We start from the raw sequence: 26,040 nt of genomic DNA, 5'->3' as shown, positions 1-26,040 counted from the left end.
TGGCAAAGGAGTAAGCTTACATCCCAGTGCGGAGCGGAAAAGTCGGCCACCTTCCCCTGCAGCTGTCCCAGAACACTCCCCATTCACCAACCCCCCCTTGTGTGTGAAGGGCCATGGTGCTTGGAGGGCACAGCTCCTGCCGCCTCCTCTTGCCCGCAGTGCTGCTGGACTTGGGTGTGGGAGGTAGCGTTGCCGGGGCAGCTCCCAGCCATGAACAAAGTACAGGAAAGCAGGTTTGGGAACCAGGTCCCTGTTTACCTGTCAATATGTGACTGCCCATTTGGGTCCTGCCCTCAGAGTTTGGGTACCTGTTTGGGTTCTGAAATGGGAGAGGCTAGCCAGAGAGTATGGACTTTGCTCTCCCTGTTGGGTGTTGAGGCAAAGTGCTCAGCCAGTAGTGCTAAGCTCTTTCTGTGCTTTGCCTGCCATCAAAATGCCTCGCCACTTGCTCTAAGTCCACACAACAAGGAGCTCCAAGACAGAGTCCTGTGCCATACACCTACCTCGTGAGTTGAGCTGCGTCCTAGCGAGGGGTTTTGTAGGGCTGGGGGAGGGGCAGTATTGGGTGCTGTGGAGGGGCTTCATTGTCACAGGAGAGGGAGACTATTGGTTGCACCTGTGCTCAACATCTTGAGCTGCTTCAGGCCTTGTGGACGTGGCCATGGCAGTGGGTGGGCATTTGATTGTTGAGTAAAATTGGCGCCTGTGCCCTACACCAAGTTTTTTGTTGGCATAACTTTCAGCCTCTGACAGGGGGAGTTCCCAAGCTGAAAAGACTTAGGGAACCAACTGACTCTGGCCACACCCCCAGAACCACCCACAAACACGTTGGCATGGGGGCCTACGCCTCAGTTGCATTGATGGGCAGCTGCTGCAAGGCTGCCGTGGCACCTGAGAGTGGCAGAGCGGTGTTGGGAGCCTGTGCTGGCATTAGCCCTTTGTGATTGGCTAACTGATTGTACTTGCAACAAATGAAGAAACAAGCTTTTATGAAGCATCTTCAGTGGATGCCTTTCCCCTCCAGCCCACTGAATATAATTATTTCAAAGGGTTTTGCAGTGGTGCTAAAAATTTCTGTGACCTAGTTTTCTGGGTTCCTTTTGATATTTCCTTGATGTATCCCCAACAACTGCATTTTGAGTTTGACTTAATGTGTACTATTTGCTGATCCAGTGTGGTGTTTGATGTTTTGTACTGTAGAACAGATAGGATTGGTAGGATCTTTACCTTTACCTTTGTTTCTAATGCAGACTCAAGAATGAACACTCCGTCAGAAACCAGTAAACCTGTAAAAATGGAGAGTGGGGATGGGGACACAGGTAAGACTGAGATGGTGCTGTCATCTGGCTTTATAATGAAACTATGGATTTGAAAAAGATAATTGATTGTTGGATGGCTTTTTAACAAACAAAACAGCTATAAGATTAAAGGGGGAGAAGATGGAGTTGTTTGGTTCTTGACATTGTCATAAGCTTCCTAGTTAAGCATGGTATTTGTGTTCATTATCGTGCCTAGCTTATACACCATAATAGATGCTTAATAGTATTAGTAAACGATTTTGTGTCCCCAAAGTCTTTTTCACCCCCTTATTGGACAGATTGTTCTGTCTAGGAAGCAGAGTCAACACCAACACTGTCCACTTGGCGCTTTCCTGGTAGTAGAAAAAGGACAACCTAACTTTTTCTGGGTAGAATAGGTATCGTGTAAAGGTAGACAGTGTTGTGCCGTAACCTATCAAATGCTCCCGTTTCTCAATTTTCTCCTTACCTTAATATTCATTACTAGTGCCACAGTTTGCTTTTGCTCCAGATGGTTTAGTTGCCTAGGGGTATTTTATAGTTTGTTTCCCGAAGTTATTGATGCTATCACTGCTTGTGAGCTGAGTCCACCACAAGTATGCTCATAGTATTTTTGTCAATGATGATGGGGCCTTGCAAAATGTGCATGTCTTTGAGTGTAGGTAACAACACACTTTGAAATTTAAAATTATTAGCCTTTAGGGAAGGTCTTACTATGAAGTTTGTACTATGGGACTGTAAAGGTAAGGGGCTAATCTGTAACCAGTGCATTTGGATGGTGCCCATATTTTGCATACACTTCCTGTTATCATTGATTTTGCACAGCCATCTGTTCTCATATGTATCTCAGATAGGCTAGAATAGAATATAATAATTACCCTACACTGACTAAATCACAGAGCTGTGCTACAGAGCCTGCTTCCCCTTAGAAGGCAGGAGGAAACTGGACTTCTGCAGGCTGTTTTCCCACCAGGGGGGACAGGAAGTTAGATTTTAGTCCTGCCTTTCCCGGATGGAACAAGGAAAACAACCCACGCCCTTCACCTCAGGAGAGGAGCCTTCATGGTAAGTAATCAAGGCTCCGTTCTCATATATATCTCAATTTTTCTAATTCTTTTCAATAATAAAACTGTTTCCCCTATTTCTGTTCAGCATACTGTTCCATTTTTCTCCGGACGAAAGCCACTTTTCTTGTTTGACAGTAGCTTTTTTCTAAGGTGGTTTTCTGCATTTTGGGGGGTAGCAATATGTTTGGTAATCTTGTTTGTGATATATTGGGAAGCAAGACTCTTGATAAAATGCTGCCCAATTCAGCCTGCACTGATAAACTAGTTCTCGGTAACTTCCTCTACATTTGTCCTTCATTTGTCCTTCATTTGTTACCCTACATAGTCTTTTAGAAATGCCCACATTGTGAATTAAATGGGTAAAGGAAGCGATTGTTCCAAGGTTCAGAAAAGCAGGCTTTGTTTATTTATATCTTTATCCTACTTTTCCAGTCTTGCTTGAAGCAGTTTACAATCTCATCCAAACATGTCTACTAAAAATAGGTCCTGCTGTGTTCAGTTTGATTTTGGTCTGGTAAGAGTACTTAGGATTCAGCTTAAACATTTAGGTCTGTGTATCTGTTCTGTGAAGACATTTGTTTTGTGATATATTAGGAACCACAGGCCATACTGGAAATTGAATCACCCTAGAATTGGTTGGGAGCATGACATTGTCCAAAACAAACTGGAAGGAAATTTACTTTGCATGTAACTTCAAAGGGTAGCCATGTTGGTCTGCAATAGAACAGATAGATTCAAGTCCAGTAGCACCTGAGAAACCAACAAGATTTTCAGAGTATGAGCTTTCCATAGTCAAAGCTGACAAAGGGAGTTTTGACTTTCAAAAGCGGATACTCCCAAAATCTTGTTGATCTCTAAGATGCTACTAAACTCTTACTTTGCACGTGGGTGAGAATTGGGGTTGCCAGGTATTAAAATAGTGGCCATGATTATAACATTTTTCTCAGAGGTAAAGTTAAGAGGTCCCTTATGAAGGGGAAACATGGTAACTGAGCAGGTGTCTTAGCTGTCTCTCTCTAAAATTAACATGATTTCAAGTTAATAGTGTCACTTCTGGAAACTTAAGACATGTTCGTAAAGTGGCTCATGTATAGTTTACTAAATACCTTTTATCCTGAGGGATCTAGAATAGTTAATATCAACTAGATTTAGTCATTGGGGCAAACCAGCTCTGAATAGTGTGTTTATCCTCTTTCACTCCTTTAAGGAGCAGCAGCAACCACATAACTTTCTAGGTGATTGGGCTACTATGGGTTCAGGTGGAACAGGAAGGGAAATCGCATTGTGATTGCTGAGGAATTATGCAAGCATCCTTTGATGTTTTTAGGAAATATAACAGGAAGCGCTAGATTGTAAGCCAGTTTGATTCTTCCTTAAGTGGCAGAGAAAGTTGGCATATAAAAACCAACTTCTTCTAGAAGATACTTGAATGACTTATCAACAACTATGAATGACTGATCAACAACTACACATGTGTATTCTCCTTACCTACCCAGCTTATTTCCTATTATCCTGGCTGGCATGAACTTAGTAGGAAAATAATTTAGAGCATGGTGGCACCAGCTGCATAAAAGTGACAAGGATAGTAGAAACAGTGGCGTGACCACCACCATGAAGAAGCTGGCACTTTTCTGAAGACCAGCTTCTGCCCATGGGACAGTAAAAAGGGTATGAAAGGGTAGGGAGTGCTTAAAGCTACATAAATAGGCAAAAAGAGACTGTGATCTGTATCCTAGATGTTGGGCAGATACTAGTTTATTCTGAGTGTGATAAAAGAAGATTCAGTAGTCTTCTCATGGTGGCCGTGATGAAAGAGTGGAAATATCAGTTTATCTCTCAGGCTGGAATCATATGATTGCTGATTTCCGTCTACCTACTGCAGATCTCCTCGACCTTCAGGAACAAAATTTTAGGAGGATTTAGTAGGTTGCAGTAGGAGAGGAAAGCAGGAAAATCCTGTGCAAATTCCACTTCACAAGCAGATCTCATTGGATACAAGCTACTGTCATTAAATGTGATTAAAATGTCATGCAGAAGTATTCACGCTCTGTGTCGTTCAAACTCTGATCTTAGTTTCAAAATATTTCTCTCAAAAGACAGGGCGACTAGATCCAGCCATTCACAGGGTATCACTTAAAATCAGAAAATAAAGTGCATTTGGGTTTACCCGTATTATTTGCATCACCGTAACCAGACTCTTACTTTGCATGTGTACACATGAACCGCCTGTGGTGGGTGAGTTAGAATTAGAAAAGGCCATCTAGTCCTGTACCCTGTTCGGCATAGAAATCCAGAGCTAGAACATTCCTAACATATAGTTGACCAACCTCTGCTTGAAAACCTCCAGCAAAGGGGAGAGCACCCCTTCCATCAGGAAATTTCTTCTGACGGTCAACCGCTTTACCCTTCTGTAACTTAAGACCATTAGATGTAGTCTGGAGTGGCAGAGAAGAAGTCTTTTCCTGTTTTTGTGTGTTTGCATTAGGAAGTGCCAATGCTGTAGGATAATATACTGAGTATGACAGGTACATTTATCATATCCTATTAGTATGCCTGTTCTGTCCCCCTTTGCTTAGTTTATGAGTACACTTTCGAAATCTCTCTCTCGAAGTGTCTCTCATAGGATTTCTGTGGAGGGGGAACCTGGGGGGGTGATGGTCAGAGGGTGAGTGAGGCAGAGCCCCTTGGGAGTCGATGGGCAGGCCCTGTGCCTCTGGAAATGAAGCTCACAGAAAAAAAAGACACTCCAATCGCCTGATATTATAAGTCCCCTGCCGCCAAGCAGTACATCCATATATGGTACCAAAACAACACACATCATCCCTGTAGAAGCCACACTTAATCTTATCACAAGCACAAAGCGAAAGCTAAATGTAAACAGGTGAGCACAGCCTACAAATCAAGCTACATGTACAGCCTCCATGTTGTTATTATTAAGAAATTGTCATTGTTAAGACATTAATTAAAGCTGTTCTAGAAGACATTGACCCATTATACAGATGGGAAACACTAAATCTGAGTGACTGTTGTACTAGAGAGTGAATTTGCAGTAGCAAAGTCAAAAACTATGAAAAAGACATCATTTGAGAAAGCGAGCCAACTTTACTACACACTGCATACTACTCAAAATCTGCATATGAATACAACTAAAAATAAGCATCTGATTCTATTTACCCATTGCACACGTGTTTGAATTTATTTAGTTAGTTCATTTGTACCCCATCTTTCTCCACTAGTGACCCAAAGCTGCTTATATAATTCTCCTCTCCTCCATTATACCCGGCAACAACCCTGTGAGGTAGATTAGGCTGAGTAAGTGATTGGACTAAGGTCACTCGGCCAGCTTCCATGGCAGAGTGGGGATTCAAACCTGAGTTTCCCAGATCCTAGTCCAGCACCGTAACCATTACACCACACTGGCTCTCTCTCACGTGCTCTTCTTCCCACTAATATGCATACACACATCCAGATATTCTCTACTCCCCCTTGTACTATCTTGGTGGCTGCTTCATTCAGCCACAGCATGATTCTAGATGGTAGGAAGAGGCAAACGGGGGCGGGGAGTCTTAACCACCAGCTATTTACCCTGTCCGCTGCCTGTTGCTATGCCCTGAATAGTAGCAACTGGACTAGGTGCACAGTGTGCCATTGGCAGCTGTATAGGGTAGATGGTGTGAGGGCTTGGGAGTCTGACCCTTTGCCACCCCATCAGCTGCCTGTGAGCAGCGGCAGCTGATGGCCAGAAACAGGGTGGTCAGTCAGCAGTATGGTGATTAGTACCCAATGGGCAACTCCTACCACTCTGTTGTTAGCGTTGGGCTGCAGTTAGCCCAACCATGCTGGAGAATGTTGGGTGACCCACATGTTCAAGAGCAGCAGCACTCACAAGCAGATTGGTGTTTGGCCTTCCTTTTGACGTCTTGCATATATGCATAGAGAACTTTTGTGAAGTATGCATATGTGCCCAACTCATGTATGCATAAACATTGAATGAGAAATTAGCTCCTCATCCTGTACGTTTCCCCCCCCCCCCGCATCATTATAACTAAATCTATCTAGCTACTAATTCCCCCCTCCCTTTAAAAAAACCCATCAAAATGGCCAGACCATGAAAGAATAGTCGACTGACAACTCTGCTGTCAGGGTATCACTTCTCTAATATCAAGATATTTGTTTGTCTTAGTATACATTCTATATTTGTTTGTCTTAATTCACTTTCTATAGACTATGATCAGTTGGCCACTGGCAGAATTCCCTTTCTTTTGGATCACAGCTTTCGGACATCAGGAATAAATTGGTGTCACCTGTTATTTCTTAGTCAGTCTTATCAGAGTCCTTTTTCCAAGTTATAAGAATATCCAGAATGTGAACTCTTTCACTATCAAAGCTAGTACCATGCTGAACAGTGCAGTGAAAATAATTTAAATATGCCCATAAACATTCTACTCCGGAGAATTCTAGTTACCTCTTCTAGTTCTGAACCTATAAACAAAGGCTCATTTATACAAAATAATGAGATCAGTAATGATTACACTAAATATAGTCAGTTGTATTAATAGATTTACCTGTGTGGAGGCAGAGGAAAGCCCTTGCTACCAGGTGTTATAAAATTAAGCATGGAATTTAAAATCGTTTCAATTGAAAGCTATAGAAAAATATGGAAGGAGCCCTTACATCAAGTTGAAAATTCAGTTACCTTCATTAATATCTTGTGCAATATTCATGTGCAACAATATCATAAAAATGCTTCATGTAGAGATCTTGTTCTCGTAGTGATATTCTTGTGGATTGGTAATGGGACTTCTGCATTCTATCCATTTTTTCCCCTTTTAGGCTCACTTTCAGAGTTTTTCCAATCATGTCTATGCCAATTCTTGCTTCTCAGATTGTAATCTAGTGGTATATTAGGTTCTGCTTTATCCTTGTTTTCCTGTAGTTACCCTAGTACTAAAGTTTTTTCCCCCAGCACTGTTAAAACACATCTTCATTCTTTTATAACTTCTCATCTTGTATTGTTTTAACATTGGTTTCCCTCTCTTTCATCTTCATTCTCATGTTTGTTGTGAATCCTGCTACGTGTCTCGCTCTTTTACCCTGGCCACTTTGCCCATGGAGCTACCTTTCTTCTGTTAAATTACTTTGCTTGGATCCTGTCAGTGGGTTATGTGCCCAGTAGATAGTCCCTGCCATGGAGCACAGTTCCTTTTCCTCTAAAACATCTGTTTGCGCAAGATCAGTGGTTTTCAGTTGGCCCTTCCACAAATGGAATTTTTAGTGAAAGTGTGCTCCACGGCAGAGACTATCCAGCATGCATGGAACTCTTTCATAAAATCCAAGGCTTTGGGTTTGTTTCACTTTCTATAACCTGTGCCAAATAGAAGGTTGTTACAATGCTTCCAAAAGCTGCCTGGATTTTATCTAGGGGTGGGAAACTTGGCAATTATAGAAATTGCTTCTCTCTGTCTCTTGGCTGTCTCAACATGATACATGGATAGCGTTTAGGTGATGCACTTAGTTGATCCGAGAGCCCAAAAAGCCCATAAGGTAACAGTTGCTCTTAAATTTGGCTGTGCTCTGGTGCCAGTACTTTGATGAATCAGCAACAAAAGTAAAAAATGAATCCAGAGATTTTTCAGAATTGGTGTCTTGGGAGAATGTTAATAGGCTATAATTTGTCTATCCCTGTAGGCACACAGACAAATGGCCTGGACTTTCAAAAACAGACTGTGCCTGCCGCAGGGGCAATCTCTACAGCCCAGGCCTTCCTTGGACACCTCCATCAGGTAAGTTGTTTTAAACTCCAAGACTTAGAAGTAAGCATAGTGGAGCTTTTCTCTGCAAGATACGAAGCTGAGCCCATGAGCAGATGCACAAGAATAGGGTGGTATGCCTGAAATGTACCAAGTTTAAGAATTAATTACTTTCCAATGGGCTGCGTAGCCCATTGGAAGAAGAAAAGAAAAGCAGCCAAAGCCAAGAAAGGGGTAGAGTTCTGTCATATAGAGGAGGGAGCCGAGTTGTTTTCTGTTGCTCAAGAAGGTCGGAGCAGAACCAACGGGTTGAAATTAAATCAAAAGAGTTTCCGTCTAGACATTAGGAAGAATTTTCTAACAGAGCTGTTCCTCAGTGGAACAGGCTTCCTCGGGAGGTGGTAAGCTCTCCTTCCCTGGAGGTTTTTAAGAAGAGGTTAGATGGCCATCTGTCAGCAGTGCTGATTCTGTGACCTTAGGCAGATGATGAGAGGGAGGGCATCTTGGCCATCTTCTGGTCACTAGGGGTGTGGAGGGGATTGGTAGTTGTGAATTTCCTGCATTGTGCAGGGGGTTGGACTTGATGGCCCTGGTGGTCCCTTCCAACTCTATGATTCTATGATTCTAAGTTTTCTGTCCAAAACGAGTGAACTGTGGACTTGTCAGCAGGCCTATCTAGTACAGTATCTCATTGGGCCATATGGAGGGAGTTGTGGGCATGGTGTGTGTGTGTGTGTGTGGTTCTGAGAACTCCACCCCCCCCCCCCCGGAGGTTGTCAACCCTAGTCAGAGGTTCTGGGCAAGTGAAGCATTTTCCATTATTTCCTTTAGGAATGGATAACATCTGTTTATTTTTTTGGGGGGGGGGAATAATGTACTCAAGGATGGGGGATGGAGGTTAACCGTGGCTTCTGCTTTGGGTAGCATTGCTGTCTGGGATGATGGCCTGTGTCCTGTATTCTAGCTTGTTTGATAATGCCAGCAGGAGCTATGGGAGCTGGTTCAGATTTCAGTCTGCGTAGCCCCAGTCTTTCATCTGTGTACACCTTCTCTGGTCCTGTTGCTGCAATATCATGGGATATTGGGAGTGTGAGTATGGATGTAAGAAGGCAAGAAACTGAAGGTGAGGGGAGCAGTTGGGGAATAGTGAAGCTGAGCACAGTGGAGAAAGAATAAATACTGGAGAAGCTCAATACTGCTATGCTTGTACTGTTTATGTATGTCATTCTCACACATGCACACAGTCCAGCTTCTGACCCACACATCTGTAATGATGTCCGACTCCTCTCCGCTGAACCCCCCCCACACACACACACACACCCTCTGTTCGTAAACCATGTGTGCTTGCCTGGTTTTCTTTAATCTTCAAGGCAATTGGATGTTCATAAACATTCCATAGCATCTCGATCACTAAGCCAGTGGATGGGGAAAGCTTATTGTGTTCAGTTGAAGCCAGAATGCTCTACAGTCTACAAACACTGCAATCAGCACTTAGTTCATTTTTTTTCCTTTTGTCAAGTTTATCAGATATGTGGATTGACAAAACCACATTTTTTTCTGCAAATCTAAGTGCTTTGTGATTTAATTGGATATCTTTCTCCTCTTTTGGGGGGTAGAAAATACCCAAAATGATTATCCAAAGCTGTCTGACTTCCAGTGAAGGGGGTTGATGAGCAGTGAGGCAAGGCATATTTTTAAAATCTCTCTTCCTAAGAGCTAGTGAATATTTGAAATTTCTGAAGTGGCCGCTATTGTATTATCTACTTAGCTAGAATGATCAGTTTCCAGTGGTACCCGACAGCCAGAGACGCCTTACCACTGCACTGTTTTATGCCACAGTTCCATTCAGAATATCTAATCAGAAAGTTTTTGTCCTTGAGCGGTTAATTTCAGGCCTTTGGTTGAAATAGGCTCCCAAGCCTTTGCATGTTATACCTAGAAGACTGCATTCATATGCTCATGCAACGAAGAGTTGAACGTAGCCAAAATTTAGTAGCTTGTTAAGCTAGCCAATTCTCTGAGACAGCTGTGCATGATTCTGCTTTGGACTCTTTTCTCCAATTAATACAGTTGAAATCTCAAAATACTGCTGGGCAGGCAGATTAAACTGGTTGCTGGCACTAGAGATAGGAGTTTTTTGGAGACAAATTGTCTGCTTGGTGACACATGGCATGTAATAATCTTGCAGACAGAAATCCAGAAATGTTGAAAAATGCTTGGAGTTATGCTTTCCTGCAGTGTTACTCTGCCTAGGTTACCTTGGTAGAACGTAGTGTTGAATTTTCAGAACTGTGCTAGAACACATGTAAAGTAGAACATGCCGCTGTTTTACATAGAACACATCTCCTGTCACTTGATTCCTTCATGCGTTACCTAGTTTTGAGCACGTATGTGGCTCATCTGTAACATATGTTACAGGTAAAGTGGTATTTCTATGAGCTATGAAAAAAAATTCATTGTTCCATCTGCTGCTTGTATTTTAAACATTAAGCCCAGTGGTGTGGAATACAGGCATTGTGGTATGGTAATGGTCTTCTGCCATATCTGACTCTCTTCCCTCCCCCTTTAATAAAATGTCAGTCTACTGTGTTAGATTTATTGGCTGTTTTGATGAAGTGCTATACTTAGGGCCCCTTTACAACTTACTTTTTCTGATCTAGAGGTTGATCTGTGCTTCAAGTGTGTAGTATATGAATGGTGGACTTTGGGCCTCTTCTCCAGGCATATAGATTAGAAACCAGTACTTTGGAAAGTAATCTCTCTGTTGGAAAAAGTAGCACATGAAGCAGTCCCTGGTTGCCAATTGCAAATAGATTTTAGCAGCGGTATAATCAAGTGTCTCCCTGAATATGACAGCCTTGCCCTCCGTTCTGATTTACAGAGGATGTAGTTAAGTGAGAAGAGGCATGGGACTGAGTATTCTGCCACTGTATGGTGTTTTCACTGTGTGATGTAAGGGACAGAGATAATATTTTTATGTATTTTAAAGATTTAGCAGTCTGGATGAAAAGAGTCCAGTTTTTAAAGGTTCTCATTTACAGAAGCTGCTGGTGGTAACAGACTTACCGCATGTGCTCTGTCTTAACTTGATCAAAGTCAAGATGGCATTCCCAAACATAATAAATGGTTTTTCAAAACTCTCATTCCCCCATATTATCGTCTTTGCTTAACAGGTTTGCAAAACTTTGTTTTATAGCTAGTTGAAGTCTACAAAGTCCTTTTTTTGTTTTTTAAATTCAACATCATTTTTATAGGTTCAGCTCACTGGATCAAGTTTACAGGCTGCAGCCCAGTCCTTAAATGTACAGGTAAGAATTTCTGTGCCTTGCGCATTTGCATCAAACCAATAATTTGCAGTACTCACAGAGGTCATTTAGGAACAAGTATTTTTTGATACATCAGTGTTGTTGTTTTATACGAGATGAGTAGTTCTCCTGCTGTGTTACAGAACCAAATCCTTGTGTCCAGTTTGGCTTTCTTGAAAGCTGAACAGAATTGGCGCCAATATGAAATTGTCAGCCTTGCCCATAATTCGTGATTTGGTTTTCCTACTTTAGTAAATGATTACATTTTAAAGCTCCTTGCTGTTCCCTGCTCTTGCGGGGTCCAGCTATTTACCCTGTGTATGATACAGAGTGCCCTACAGCATTACAATCCACTGGTTGCTCCCTTTCTTGAGATCATCTGAGCAATGCATCAAAAGGGAAAAGCATATCGTGTTATTGTGCAGTGGCTTCACTCTGTAGGAGAACTAAGGAGCTAGGATAGAGCATTCTTGGAAACCTCCTAGAATATGCACCTAGTTACATATGATGATTTTGAAAAAAGGGGAGATAGTGACCTTCCTCTCCAAGAGAAAGAGGCAGAAAATTGCCTTGGTTGCCATGGTAAACTTTCAATCCCTGAGAGAGATGTTGGCAAACAGGCTATATCTCCAGTGTAGAATGTTTACAGTCCTGTGCTGTAATTATCTCTCAATGACTGGCAGAATTAATCAGAGCCTCTATGTTAATTAGCCTGCTCTGCAGTCCCCAAAACAGGTGGTAGAAAATATGCAAATCTATGCAGAATTTTAATGTTCTGCATAAGCAGTTTTAATTACCATAACCCCCCTCCTCTTGTTTTTTTTTCCTTTTCATGTGCTTTCTCGCTTGCATTTCATCCCTCATGGCTACAGGAATTTCTTCTTTTATAAAATGGTTTTATATAAAGGCCTATATAAATACTGCATTTCTCTAATTTAGGGACTAAGATGAGTGTGTGTGTGAGTGTTTTCCTGAGTGCAATTCAGTACGTAAGGTTTTTCAAGTGAGCACCCTTTCTACTTTGCAACTGTATGTTGACTTGAGGTCATTTGTATTTGTATGGAAAGAATATGTACTGGCCTGATCCAAACTACCATGTTGGGTGCTTCCACCCTCTCAGTGCAAATGTGTACACAATATATATTTAAAAATTCAGGTGTATCATTGTTATATGCCAAACAAGGTACTAGCCTCAACCACCATTTGTCTGTGTGAATTGGAGGTCTTGAACATATGGAGCGATTCTGGACCTGGGTGACTGTTTGGGGAATTGTTCATTTACACTCATTGTTGCTTGTTTCTTCTATTACAATTGATGTTATCACATGAAATCCTGTTCCATTATCTACAGTTATGCTATGGGAATTAATTATTACAGTAAGCAGGTATTTCTCAAACCACTTAACGTATATCAGTCATAAGAGTTTGTAATGAAGAACAATTAAGATGGCTGTGTCCTTCCATATTTTGCTCTACAAAGGCTTATATATTTTCTTTCCTAGTCTAAATCTAATGAAGAATCTGGGGACAGTCAACAGCCAAGCCAGCCTTCCCAGCAGCCTTCAGTGCAGGCGGCCATACCCCAGACCCAGCTCATGCTGGCCGGAGGACAGATCACTGGGGTAAGAGGAGCCCAAGTGCATTGTGAGAAGCCCCCCGTCTGGTGGTGTTGTCTAGCTAATTGCCCAATTAAAAAGCAATACGAGGTCACTGCATTTTAATTCCAGGCATATCTGGAAAGCAAATACCCTTGCTTGACCTGTCAGTGTCAGACCTAGTCATGGAAGTGCACCCAGCTTGGTGTCCTGATGGAATGTGTTGAGAGAGAGAAATACTTCCTGCTGTGTTTTCAGGACCTCTGTGACATTTGTCCTTCCAGATCATGGTAATGGGTGGACCTTGAGGAGTATGATGACCATGTGCTGGTTTCTCTTTCCTGTGCAAGCAGTTGTAAAGGATAATGTGGAAGATTATTCCTTGCTTCTGTGAGAACTGTTTTCTGATGCTTTGCAATATCATTATCTCCCACAACTGTTTTATGTCTCATTTGGAGTGAGACATCATCGACATAGTGATACCTAGCTCTATTTTTCCATTTTGATCAGGAGTAGGAATAGCAGCGTCAGTTCTAAACCAAGCAGGAACTTTTATTAGGACCGGTGTAAGCTCTAGCCCTGCACTCCATCCCTCAAACAGAATTCAGCAGACGGCAAATCCACGAAAGCAGTTTTATTGGGTAGAATCGACAGGTTACAGAAACTATATTCAGAATGATACTAGTAAGGGGCTGAGGTAAGGCACATGGCATATATAGAAAATCAAAAGGAGGTAACCAGTAACCCAGGCAACCCCCCTCCCAGAGGCAGGAAGGAGTACTTGGCAATTCCCACACTAAAGGAATTTGAGAAGGACTCTAAGAAGTTTAAACACAGGGCACGGACTGGCCTTGGAGAGAACTGCAAAACAACACCTGGGAGCACAACCATGCACTGGCTTCATAGCCTGCTCCTGACAACCAGCTAAAACTCAAAATGAGCTAGCTTTAGAGGTTCACAGAACTCCTTCAAGCTGCATATCTATTTTTCCCCAACGAAAATGGGAAAAAGGAAGAGAGATTGATATTGATATAAGGCACCGTAGAAGCCTATCGTATTACATAACAATCTTTAAATGGTGATTCAGAAAACAATTTGCAGGTTAAATTAATTTATGGCCAGTGGCTCAGGGGTCATATTAGGACAATGAAGCATTGGCCAGACCTACTTTGAAAATATAAATGCCAGCAATTATTTAAATGTCATTCTAATCAGAATATACTGGATACTGGTACAGCAGGGGGCAAGCTTAAAGAAAAACTTAATAGTCCTTTAAAAAGTATTAGGAAAGTAAAGAAAGAGGTAACAACTGTACTTCTTATCTCACAGAAATGAATATCTGATTACTACAATAATATAGAAATTATATAAAATATACAAATATGCAATATATATTCAATTTATAGTGTATCAAATGTAACACTTCTTTGACACTTCATCAGGGAACAACTTGTTCCAATACTCTTGTTCCAGTAAGAAAAGGCTAGTGTTGGACAAAAAGAATCTGCTTGTATGTGTCTTTTTGGATTCTTTTTAAGTATCAATAGTCCTTATATTAGTGACGTGGGAGATGAATTTTAGACGATGCAGTAAGTCAGAGGCTGTGTGTGTGTATGTTTTGTCTCCAAGCCTCATCATGACACCATCCCTAAAACATGCCCTAAGAGCCCCGTGGCGCAGAGTGGTAAGCTGCAGTACTGCAGTCCAAGCTCTGCTCACGACCTGTGTTCGATCCCAACGGAAGTTGGTTTCAGGTAGCCGGCTCAAGGTTGACTCAGCCTTCCATCTTTCCGAGGTCGGTAAAATGAGGTCCCAGCTTGCTGGGGGTAAAGGGAAGATGACTGGGGAAGGCACTGACAAACCACCCCCTAAACAAAGTCTGCCTAGGAAACGTCGGGATGTGATGTCACCCCATGGGTCAGGAATGACCCGGTGCTTGCACAGGGGACCTTTACCTTTTTTTAAAAAATATGCCCTAGTAATAGGGTTGTGGATGGCTTAATGAATCACCACTGTAACATACTGAAGATGGGGCTTCTGCAACTTTTTCTCTTCTTGCCCATCCTTCTCTTCCAAGAAAAAGTTCTGTGAAATCTTGCTCACTGCTTTGTGATTTTCTGTTGGTCCTAGTAAAGGTATTATCTGACATAGTGCTAAGGCAGTGATTGGTTGGTTGAAAAGTAATCCTGGTTTCTCATCCCTGCTTTCCAAAGGATGACCACCATCTGCTGACATACAGTGTGGATTCTGCAGTCAGCCAAGTCGTGGTGGGTTAGGTCCGGGTAGAAATGGCCAGGTACACCTTCCACCAGTCTGTCTTATTAATTGTCTGCAGCCTTACCTGGAGATGCGTGATTGAGCGACTGTCATCCAGGCATTTGTAAAATTAGGCTTGACTACAGTAATACATTTTGTGTGGAGTTGCCCTTGAAGAGAATTTGGAAACTTCAGGTAGTGTGAAATCGTGTCCTATATTCTGGTGGGAGCAGTTTGCTAGGATCATGTGGCCCTAATCTGCACTATTTGCCAGTTGTCTTCTGGGCTCAATTCAAGGGGCTGGTTTTTAGTTTTTTAAACCATATGCTGCCTGAATCGAACCTTGTGGCAGAACACCTCTTCTTTATGTCTCATGTGGGAAAGGCTGGTTCATGTCACAAGAAGTATTGTCTGTTATGGCAAGAGGTGGGCTTGGCTTCATGGCACTTCCCATCTAGGAAGGCCCTGTTAATCCCAATGTTACTGTTTTTTAAAGTAAAAATCTTACTGTTTCTGAAGCCATTCTTATGTCTTCTGTCAGTTGTTTGAGATGTTAAATTGTTACATTTTTAAATTCTGATTTTTCTGTAGCATGGTAGTATTTATTTGTATGTACGTTGCCACAAGTAGAATCTTGCTTCAAGAAAGGTGGGGAATAAAATACATCTATATACTAATAGTGACGTCGGCCAAATATGAGGATACTTAAATCCACTGGAACGGTGAACAGGCAAAAGAGATCTATCTACAAACCTGAATAATGCCCAAGGTTTGCAGAAAATGTGAAATCTTTTTTTAAAAAATGGGGGTGTTTTTAAAAACCCAAAATGATAAAAGAAGTGCCTGTAGCTTTAACAAGTGATTCCCTCAGTGGCTGTTGCTAGGGAACCGTAGCATTCCAGGCTTGGAGTTTCTGTGAGTAAAGGGCAGGGGGAGGGTGCAGGGCCCTATCCAGGGCTGTTTTGCCCTTTGAGGGAAGACTAGCTAGGATTGCTAGCTCCAGGTTGGGAAATTCCTGGAGATTTGGCATGGAGTCTGTGGGAGGCAGGGTTTGGGAAGGGGAGGGGAGGGGAGAAGCCTCAGTCGGATATAATGCCATAGAGTCCTCCCCTCCAAAGCAGCCAATTTCTCCACGGGGACAGATATCTGTTGTCTGGAGTTCAGTTATAATTCTGGGAGGTCTCCAGTTCTCATCTGGAGGTTGGCAGCTCTAGGCCGGGCAGCAACCTCTGGGTGACCTGATACCAACTGACTTGCGTTGACCTGATGCCAACTGACTTTCAAGCTTTCAACTAGGCCTGGCTGCTTGCTACTGTTCAACAGCAGGCACCCTATGAAAGCCAATGTGGTGTAGCAGAGCTTCAGAGTAGGGTCTTGGAGACCCAGTTTCGAATCCCTATTTTACTGTGGAAGCTCACTGGGTGATTTTGGACCAGTCATGTACTTTCAGCCTAACCTACTTCACAGGGTTGTTGTGCAGATAAAAAAGAGGAGAGCAGAATAATGTAAGCTGATTTAGTCCCCACTGTGAAGAAAAGTGGGGTATAAATGCAGTAAATAAATAATAAATATAGCTGAAGATGATAGGCAGATAAAGAGTCGGTTGGTGAGTAGCTGAGAAGGAGAGAAGGAGGCAGGCAAAGGGGAGATAATATGGGGATTGACAGGAGGAGGGAAAGAGGAAATAATGTAGGGAGTGGGATACAAGGAAAAGTGCAGTGCCACCCCACAAGCCCTTGAAGGTTCCTTAGCAGGCAAGTGTGCCTGACCCAGTGGCCATACCACAAAAGTGGGCCACAATTTTCCTAGGTAGGGCCTGCCAGGGTGGAAGATTGGGAAAGCTTAAGACAGTGAAGCTGATGAAGGTAGGTTGCTGTTGGGTGGAAAGAAGAGCAGGAAAAGGGGAGAGGCTATGGTGGCTTTCAGGAAAGAGGAAATAGCGGGAGAGGGGGAAGTGAAATGCCTCCCACAAGTCCTTGTGGGTTCCCTCTTGTGTATGTATAAGTCTGAAACACCCTGCCAAGTCACAGCTCTGCGCTTGGCTCAGATGGAGAATTTCTATAAGGACAGCCCCTGAAGATTTTAGTAGGACACTTTGGTTTCAGGTTATCAGTAAACGGTAGCAAGTGTTATGTTACTGGGCAGCATTTTTTTTAGAAAAGATTTCTCTTGCTCCATATTTCCCTTTTTTGAGTCTCATCAGAGTGCTAACATATTCTTGATGATGTCACAGAAACAGTATTATGACTTCCATGATTACAGTGAAGGAGGGTTTGGGGTTATCCTCAAATCAGATGTTAATATGCTCATGAAATTTCAGTCGTATTCATGAATATCAGATGAACTATTTAAGTATTTTTACAGATGTTACTCCATTTTGGATGCCATGAACGTTTAGATCTCCTTTTAAAGCCTTCATATGGGATTGAGAACTTTTTGTAAACTATCAGTGTTTGTTTCCATTGTAAGAGTGAGAGTGAAAAATGATAATCTCTTCTACCATTTTTAAGATATGAATGGAAAATTGGAGGCTTTCCCCCCTTGTTTATTTTGTAGAAGTTGGCGGCCATCTGTAAACTCACTGTGCTTAGGTTTTATTTATGGCAGATTGTTCACCAGAAGATATTATAGAGTAATTCTTTCCATACTCAGTGGGCTTTAATTTGAGTCTGATTTTTTACTCTTCGTAGTTCTGATTTGTAAAATGTATGTTTGCATCAATACAGCGAACAGTCTGTTCCAAACATATCATTTTGTCTAGAACCACTCTTGGCCACACTGAGACCAGATGCAGGTCTTTGGAAGATGGGGACTCTTTCAATGCAAAAAAAAAAAATTGGCAAGAATATTCACGTACAGGAAAGAGTCTGACACCACCTGTTTCATAGAGATAATGCATGTTTGGAAACTGGCAGAGATGTCAACCTACCAGCTCAATCCTATCAAAACAAAAAAGGTGGATGCGGGGGGTGGGGGGGCTTGGAGAGAAACAAATGAGGCGCATGTTCTTTAGCTATATCTTAAGGCATAATGGAGATGATGGAACATGGCAGGGATTCATGCTAATGTGAAGCAGCTGGAGTATTATCAGTTTGTTTGGTAACCACAGCCAGCATTTGTATTTCTCATTCATCTGGCTAATCACTTGTGCTTCTGGCGGGTGTAAATTTCCTTTCAAAGCCTGTCAGTGGATGGCTTGTCCTTTTTGCTTGCTATTTCCTGTCGCCGCTGATTCTTTCTATTGCTCGCTAGCTAATTACGTTTTTCCCATTAATCTCGAAGCGGGGCCATAGAGAAGCCTCTATAATCCCAGTGGAACCAGTGGTCACAATAGGCTCGGTATAATGCCTGTGCCAGCACCCTGATTTTAAATTATCTATAGAGGTTGATTTGTAACGTACCTAGAGCAAACAGCTAGTGCCTTTGTAGAATTGTCTGGTGGAAGCCAGTCTAGATGCAGCGCTGGCGATTCGCGGAAAGGATTACTCTTTGCGCCATTAACCCCTTTCCTCAAACTTCTTTGCAGCTCACATTGACACCAGCCCAGCAGCAATTATTGCTACAACAGGCACAGGCACAGTTGCTGGCCGCTGCAGTGCAGCATTCAGCCAGTCAGCAGCACAATGCTGCAGGCGCCACCATCTCCGCTTCTGCTGCAACGCCCATGACACAGATCCCTCTGTCTCAGCCCATACAAATTGCACAGGTGAGCTTTACCTTTCAGGGCGTTCATAGTTTTGGCCTGGCCAAACACATCTTCTCCTTTTGTCTCTCTCCCTGAAACAACTGAATGAAGACCTACAGGTACCCTGGCTTTTGAGTACTCTTGGCTACATAGCCTGCTGTTCCCCTGTCTCCCAATGATTGCGCATACCTCTTATGGAGAGCTATACTTTTCCTCATGTAAAATATAGGCAAGAGAGATGCAAGTTGCCTTCCACAGACAATTCATGGATCTGTCTTATATCGGATGTGAGGGCGATCTGGCTGCAACATTCACCCCATATAATAGACAAGGGTTGGAATTCAACATGGTGACCTAAGTTCAAATCCGCACTTGGCTATGAAGCTCATTGGGTGCTCTTTGGCCAATCATGTATTCCTCAGACTAACCTACCTCATGAGATGCTACAGGCAAAACAAAACAAAAAACACCCATGTGCGCTGCTCTGGTATCCTTGGAGGAAATGTATGAGAAAAGCTACAAACTATCCATTCCTTTTGGGGAAACATTCAACTTCAGGTTGGAGCGTACAGGTGTATTTTGCTCTTTAAGCATAGCCAGGTTTGCTTATTTGAATTGCTATTGTCAACACATTACCCCAAGTATTTGTTTGTTTTAGCATGACATTTCTTGAATAATTGATTAAGTGGCCCGACCTCAGCATCAGAGGCAGTGCTGTATTTCTTTTAATTAACTGATTTTACAAGCATGACTTAACCTCAAGTGCAATCAATAAAGAACCTTCTGCTGGGATATGAATATAACGGTGATGCTGTTGAAAATCTGCTAGCAGGTTTTTGAGTAATACATACTATTACTATATATATATTTAATAGAGAGCGTCTATATTTTATATAGTAATGGTTGTAACATTTTGCTTGCTATTATAGTGCACTGTAAGTAAATGGGGCTAGTTTTGTTGTCCATTGTACTGGAAAGTAATGCCCTTTTGACTGGGTGGTCCCTTCTAGCTGACTCCATGTAGGTGTAAAAAAGCACTTCTTAACATGCTGCAAGAAAAATGTTAACATGCCCCATTCAAATTCAATTTGAAGCTATTGAACAATCATCTACACACATTACACATTGCATTGGCTGAAAAGCATCACTGGGTGACCTGCAGCTCATTGCTTTTCATGTTTACTCAGAAGAAAGTTTCTCTGAGCTCAGAGGGATTTCTTCTTTCTTGTAAATATGCATAGCACTGCAGCCTTAGTCAAGCTCTTGTTCCATTGTGCTTGTGCTGGGTAGAATAGTTAGCTTGAGTAGTTAGAATAGGCCAGTATTGTTGCATCTGGGGGCTTTCCTGTCCGCTTAGGTCATCCTGTTAGCCCACCCAGGAGTTTCCTAGAGGTAGTTCTGTAAGATTAAATCAAGAAACATGGCTTTTGGCAAACTAGATTAGTCCACTGCCAGATGGCATGTTTTGCCATGTATACTTGTTTTCAACTACACAACATATAGGATGTTCCATGTGTATTCTCCCCATACTTTGTCTCTGGCAGATGCATCAGTGGAAACAGCTGTTCAGAACAGTACTCACTGGGCTGGGCCCTTCTGCAGGCTGCCTGAGCTTCTTGCCTATTCATCTGAAGGATACTGATAGCAATGGCAGCTATTCTCTTTGCCTGCCTCCACTCCTACCCTGTCGCCAGCTGAAGACTGCTACAGAAAATGAAGGAGGCTTCCTGTGACTGAGTTCCATGCCAGCCAAAAACATCAGTACTTCCCTAGCGTTGAGCATCTATTTCTGTTGAGGAACCCTATGGTATAGCTGAAACCTTCAAGACATATGATAGAGGTGCCAGAGGTTACACCCATAATCCTATATCAGTACTATGCTAATGCGTTAGCAACTTTTTAGCAGGCCGTATAGTGAGTTTGTCCATTGCCCTGAATGGCACTTCTTTCTGAAAGGGTCTTTAAAGGGCGGGAATGGACGTCTAAGTTTGGGCTGCTCCTAACACCGTTTTGCTTCTTGAAGGATTTGCAGCACCTGCAGCAGCTCCAACAACAGAATCTCAACCTGCAACAGTTTGTGTTGGTGCACCCAACAACCAGCTTGCAACCAGCACAGTTCATCATCTCACAAACGCCGCAGGGGCAGCAGGGTGAGCCGGGGTTTTTTCCAAAAGGGCTTTAACGGGGACACTGTGGGGCAAAAACGCACTGTCGCTTTATCCTCCTTTAATCCCTGTTTTAGCCAGGATCGAACGCACATTAGGCAAAACGCATGCGTTCAATCCTCGCTGAATCCTGGCTGAATCAGGGATTAAAGGAGGATAAAGCGACCATGCGTTTTCGCCCAGTGGTTCTGTAAAGATGCCACTGATGACTTGTCAAATAGTCCCCTTCATCTGTTTTGTTGCGTGCCGACCACCAAGAGGAGCCATACATTCCCAGGGATATGCATTCAAGGAAGTCTGATACCTCTTTCCTCTTGAGTGAATAAATGCAGCTCAAATCCATGAGCCAAGGGCCTTCTATTGCTTTTGTTTATTTAGTAGAAAAGAGCAAGAGTCCAGTAGCACCTTAAAGACTAACAAAAATATTTTCTGGCAGGGTATGAGCTTTCGTGAGCCACAGCTCACTTCTTCAGATATCTCACGAAAGCTCATACCCTGCCAGAAAATATTTTTGTTAGTCTTTAAGGTGCTACTGGACTCTTGCTCTTTTCTACTACTGCAGACAGACTAACACGGCTACCCACTGTGAATTAATTTGTTTGTTTGTTTTAAATCTCTCCTGTTTTGGGAAGGGAGCTTGGAATCTTAGTTTTTGCACTGCTCATTTTTAAGTGTGGAGGGTTAACGAAGGAACCTCCAAAGCATTCTTAGGACAACTGCATTTTTTTCTGGCCATTTCTTCTCAGGGCTTAGCAGCATTGCTTATTTCAGGGTTGTTAATCCAACTGTAACTCCTGTGGGACTGAGTGAGTATATCCCTCGCCTGGAGTTCAGCTTCTCAGCATGCCATGAGCACACTAGTGCCTAGGGCTAAGCTTTCTGCTGCTACAGCTTATCTTGATATGAATGAACCATCCTTGCTAAGAGAGCCAGCATGGTGTAGTGGTTAAGAGCGGTGGAGTCTGATCTGGAGAACTGGGTTCGATTCCCCACTCCTCCACATGAGCGGCGGAGGCTCATCTGGTGAACTGGATTTGTTTCCCCACTCCTACACACGAAGCCAGCTGGGTGACCTTGGGCAAGTCACAGCTCTGTTAGAGCTCTCTCAGCCCCACCTACCTCACAGGGTGTCTGTTGTGGGGAGGAGAAGGGAAGGTGATTGTAAGCCGGTTTGAGTCTCCCTTAAGTGGTAGAGAAAGTCGGCATATAAAAACCAACTCTTCTTCTTCTTCCAGAGGAACTGCCAAGTTTGTAAGGCAGGGTGAAACATACTCCCTTATGAGTATGCAGGCCCCTTTTCATCAGTGTTTTGTTTTTGTTTTGTTTTTTTGGCCAGTTCCACAGGAGTGAGTTGTCAAATACTCGGTTTTCCCCACTTAGGACCAGAATTTGGGCTAAAGGCTCCAGTTTTTAAAAATCAAAATTCAATTTCTGCTACCTGTTCTGCATGCTAGAGTGACTCTAAGACTCCTTAATGCAATGTGTGTTTCTAGATGATGCCCAAATGGTTTCCAGCTAGTTTCTGCTTCAAGAAACCCATTAATTTCCAGAACTCAACTGGTATCCCCTCCTCCTGCTACAATTCAGGCTTGGCAGAGTTAGGCGGGCCCATGCTGTCTTGGTCAGATGGCAGCGTTTCAAGCTGCGGATGGGGGATCTTGTGTATGAATGTTCTCGCTCAGAGGGAGAAGGACATCTTTAGAAAGGGTGTTTTCCTTTCCTCGTGCTCCGGGAGGCAGGACTCAAAACTTAATTTCCTGTCACTTAAGGGAAAACGCCCCTCCTTCCCTTTCAGTTTTGTTTCCTGCCTCGTCGGGAGATCAGCTCAGAGTTGCAGCTCTCTGCAGACCTATTAGGAAATAGCCTTGTTCTTTCATTCTACCTTTCTTCTTAGTATAGATTATCCTTCCTTTCTTGTCTTCTCCTTACTAATTCTCTACTGAACCTTATTAGATTTTTTACATTTTACAAAATGGCGGACAAGCAGCCCGATTCCTTCATTGTCCCGGGAGATCTAGACCCGGGTCTACTTGAGCCTACGCAGACAACGCAGGAGCAACCATCCTGCAGCTACCCCACTGAGATCAAGGGTAAGAAAAAAGGGGGCTCTGGATCGGGCAAAAGAAAGCAGACCGGCACCTCTAAAACCAGCAGCGCTAAACGCCTGCTTTCAGCCACCCGCACCTCTCTTTCCTCCGCCGCGCCTAGAAGCGGCAACAAAGGAAAAGCCGCAGCGACACCCGCCCCACAGGCCGCCTCTAAAAACCGTGCCGGTAAGGCTACAGGGGGCGGAACAGCGGCCTTTGCCGCTTTGGAAAATACAGCGCACGCAGCCGAATTTCAAACCGCAGCTAGCGATTGTGGCACGGGGCTTTCAGCGGCTACCGCTGCTTCCCTCGCCCCGGTTTGCGCTGGGGAGATCACAGCAGCGTCTGCCGCTCCTCCCACAATTAGCGCACGGGGGATTACTCAAGCAGTTGGGGTCTCGCCAGTCCCTTCTACCGCCATGTTTGCGGGCGTCTCGCCCATTCTTAACCCCGGCACGCCCATGGGCGTCTCACCCACCCTCTTCCCAGGCGTCTCGCCTCAACTTGTCCCTGGCGATGCTATGACAACTGCCCCTGTCTTTCTTCCCCCTCCCTTATTTGATGCTAGCGGCCTCTCATTTTTAAAGGCAGAGCTTTCCTCCTTAATTAAAGATGCCTTCACTGAAGGTTTAAGAGCAGCACAGCCAGTCTTCCCTTCACCATCCATCATAGCAGGGCAGACTGCAGCCAGACAAGAGGGAAGTTCCATAGCTCAGGTGCTGGATCCCTCTACCAACCAGTTGGAAGGGGGGGAACATAGGAATTCTGTAGACCCTCGTAGCAACCTGTTGCAACAGTCCACCTCCCATTTCTCTTCTGCAGACGAAGGGAGTGATGAGGAGGGCGAATTCTCTTCAGATGGAGAAGAGATGCTTGAGCAACCTAAACAAAATAGAATCTTTAATACTGAGGAATTTCCTCTATTACTAACTAGCAGCCTTGGACCTCTCTGAAGAATCAGAAAAACAATCAGAGCAGAAAAAGAGAGGTACCAAAGAATTCTTCCATATGCATGAAGCCCCAGATAGGGCAGTACCGGTCCCAGATTATTTCCTTATCTTACTAAAGGCGGAGTGGGATAAACCCATGGCAACCAAACAGGTTCCCTTAGCTACTTGAAACTTATACACCATAGCCAGCAATACATCCGAGCTACTGAAGGCTCCCTTCGTGGAGTCACCAGTTACAGCACTACACTCCTCAGATCTGGTCACCAAGGAGGGCTTAGTGATGATTAGAGACCCAGCTGACAGAAAGACGGAACTTGCATGTAAAAAATCTCATGAGGCTTCCGCCTTGGACATAAGTTCCTCCATAACATCGGCCTTAGTTTCCAGAGCGGCCATTATTTGGGCCCGGAAACTAGCTCAGCTTATACCTGCAGAAGACAAAAATGCCCTTGAAGGCGTGTCAAGAATTCTGAGAGCTGTATCTTTTTTAGCAGATTCTACTCTAGATACTATGACCTTTGCGGCTAGAGCCATGGCTACTGCCTCAGCCGCTAGAAGGGCTCTCTGGCTCCGCCCATGGCAGACTGAACACCGATCTAAATCGGTTCTAATGGGCTATCCCTACCAGGGGAAGAGACTTTTCGGGGATAAGCATGATTCCATCCTGGTGGAAACTAGGGATAAAAAGATGCTCCCCAAGAGTTTACGCAAGGACTCTAAAGGATTCTCATCCAATGCGTCCTTTCGTTCCTACCATACCCTCCAACGTTTCAGGCCAGAACTGAAAAGAGGTCACTGAAACTCGAACCGTGGCTACTTTCGAAGAGGAGGTCGATTCTCAAGATCTAATAGATTCTCCAACTTTCAAGGAGAAAGAGGGGACAAGTCTACATGCCAAACGAAACAATGACGCCAATCCACTCCCGGTGGGGAGCAGGCTCTCACTGTTCTATCCTCAGTGGGAAGCCTCCCAACCAGACGTATGGGTGCTTCAATTATGGGTATGGGTATGGTATGGGTGCTTCCACTCCCGGTGGGGGGGCAGGCTCTCACTGTTCTACCCTCAGTGGGAAGCCTCCCAACCAGACGTATGGGTGCTTCAATTAATCCGCCAAGGCTATCAAATCGAATTCTTCAGGACTCCGTCAGATCGGATGAGGGTCTCCCCGACTCCCAAGAACAGGGACAAGGCAACAGAGGACCTCCCAGGCCATCCTACACCTCCACGACATCAAGGCCATCGAACTAGTCCCCCCATCGGAACGCTTCTTGGGAATTTACTCAATATTCTTTACCGTGCCCAAGAGAGACGGAGGATGGCGAGCCATCCTAGACCTCAAACACCTAAACAGGCACGTTCCCGAAAAGCATTTCAGGATGGAAACCCTGAAATCCATCACGGAGGCCCTAAGGCCGGGAGACTACCTTACATCCGTAGATATGACAGAGGCCTATCTACACATCTTGATTCACCCTCATCACAGACGATTTCTGCGGTTCCTATATCAAGGTCATCATTACCAGTTCTGGGCGCTACCCTTCGGTCTGTCCTCAGCTCCACGTGTCTTCTCCAAGGTGCTGGTGACAGTGATGGCACTGCTACGCAAGGAAGGAATAAGTATACATCCCTATTGGGACGACGTCCTCATATACGCGTCATCCACGACTCAGAGCATCCTACATACAAAAAAGGTACTGGAGACCCTAGAAGTTCACAGGCTCCTGGTAAACTTCAAAAAAAGTCATCTAGATCCCACTCGAAGACTTCGTCATCTAGGGGTCTACATAGACACAACAGTCAACGCACTCATCTTACCAGAGGACAAGATTCTCAGGATACACTCCCTGGCCAAATCCGCCCTGAAATCTCGAGCGGTAAGTC

General features: G+C 43.8%; 1 protein-coding gene across 2 annotated transcripts in view; it reads left to right on the top strand.

Moving 5' to 3' along the window:
• The window catches only part of POU2F1 (POU class 2 homeobox 1), a 131,286-nt gene that overhangs the window by 84,093 nt on the left and 21,153 nt on the right, over positions 1 to 26,040 (top strand). For both annotated transcript variants that reach the window (XM_056858251.1, XM_056858250.1), the window contains exons 2-7: positions 1,251 to 1,319; positions 8,054 to 8,148; positions 11,370 to 11,423; positions 12,923 to 13,042; positions 18,798 to 18,977; positions 20,980 to 21,106. In XM_056858251.1, coding sequence (XP_056714229.1) covers positions 1,259 to 1,319; positions 8,054 to 8,148; positions 11,370 to 11,423; positions 12,923 to 13,042; positions 18,798 to 18,977; positions 20,980 to 21,106 — 637 coding nt within the window. In that variant the 5' untranslated portion in view covers positions 1,251 to 1,258. The remainder of the gene's footprint in view (positions 1 to 1,250; positions 1,320 to 8,053; positions 8,149 to 11,369; positions 11,424 to 12,922; positions 13,043 to 18,797; positions 18,978 to 20,979; positions 21,107 to 26,040) is intronic.

Source organism: Euleptes europaea, chromosome 12, assembly GCF_029931775.1.
Source record: "Euleptes europaea isolate rEulEur1 chromosome 12, rEulEur1.hap1, whole genome shotgun sequence".
Taxonomy (NCBI): domain Eukaryota; kingdom Metazoa; phylum Chordata; class Lepidosauria; order Squamata; family Sphaerodactylidae; genus Euleptes; species Euleptes europaea.
Note: the sequence above shows the minus strand (reverse complement) of the source record. Positions and strands in the feature narration are given on the sequence as shown.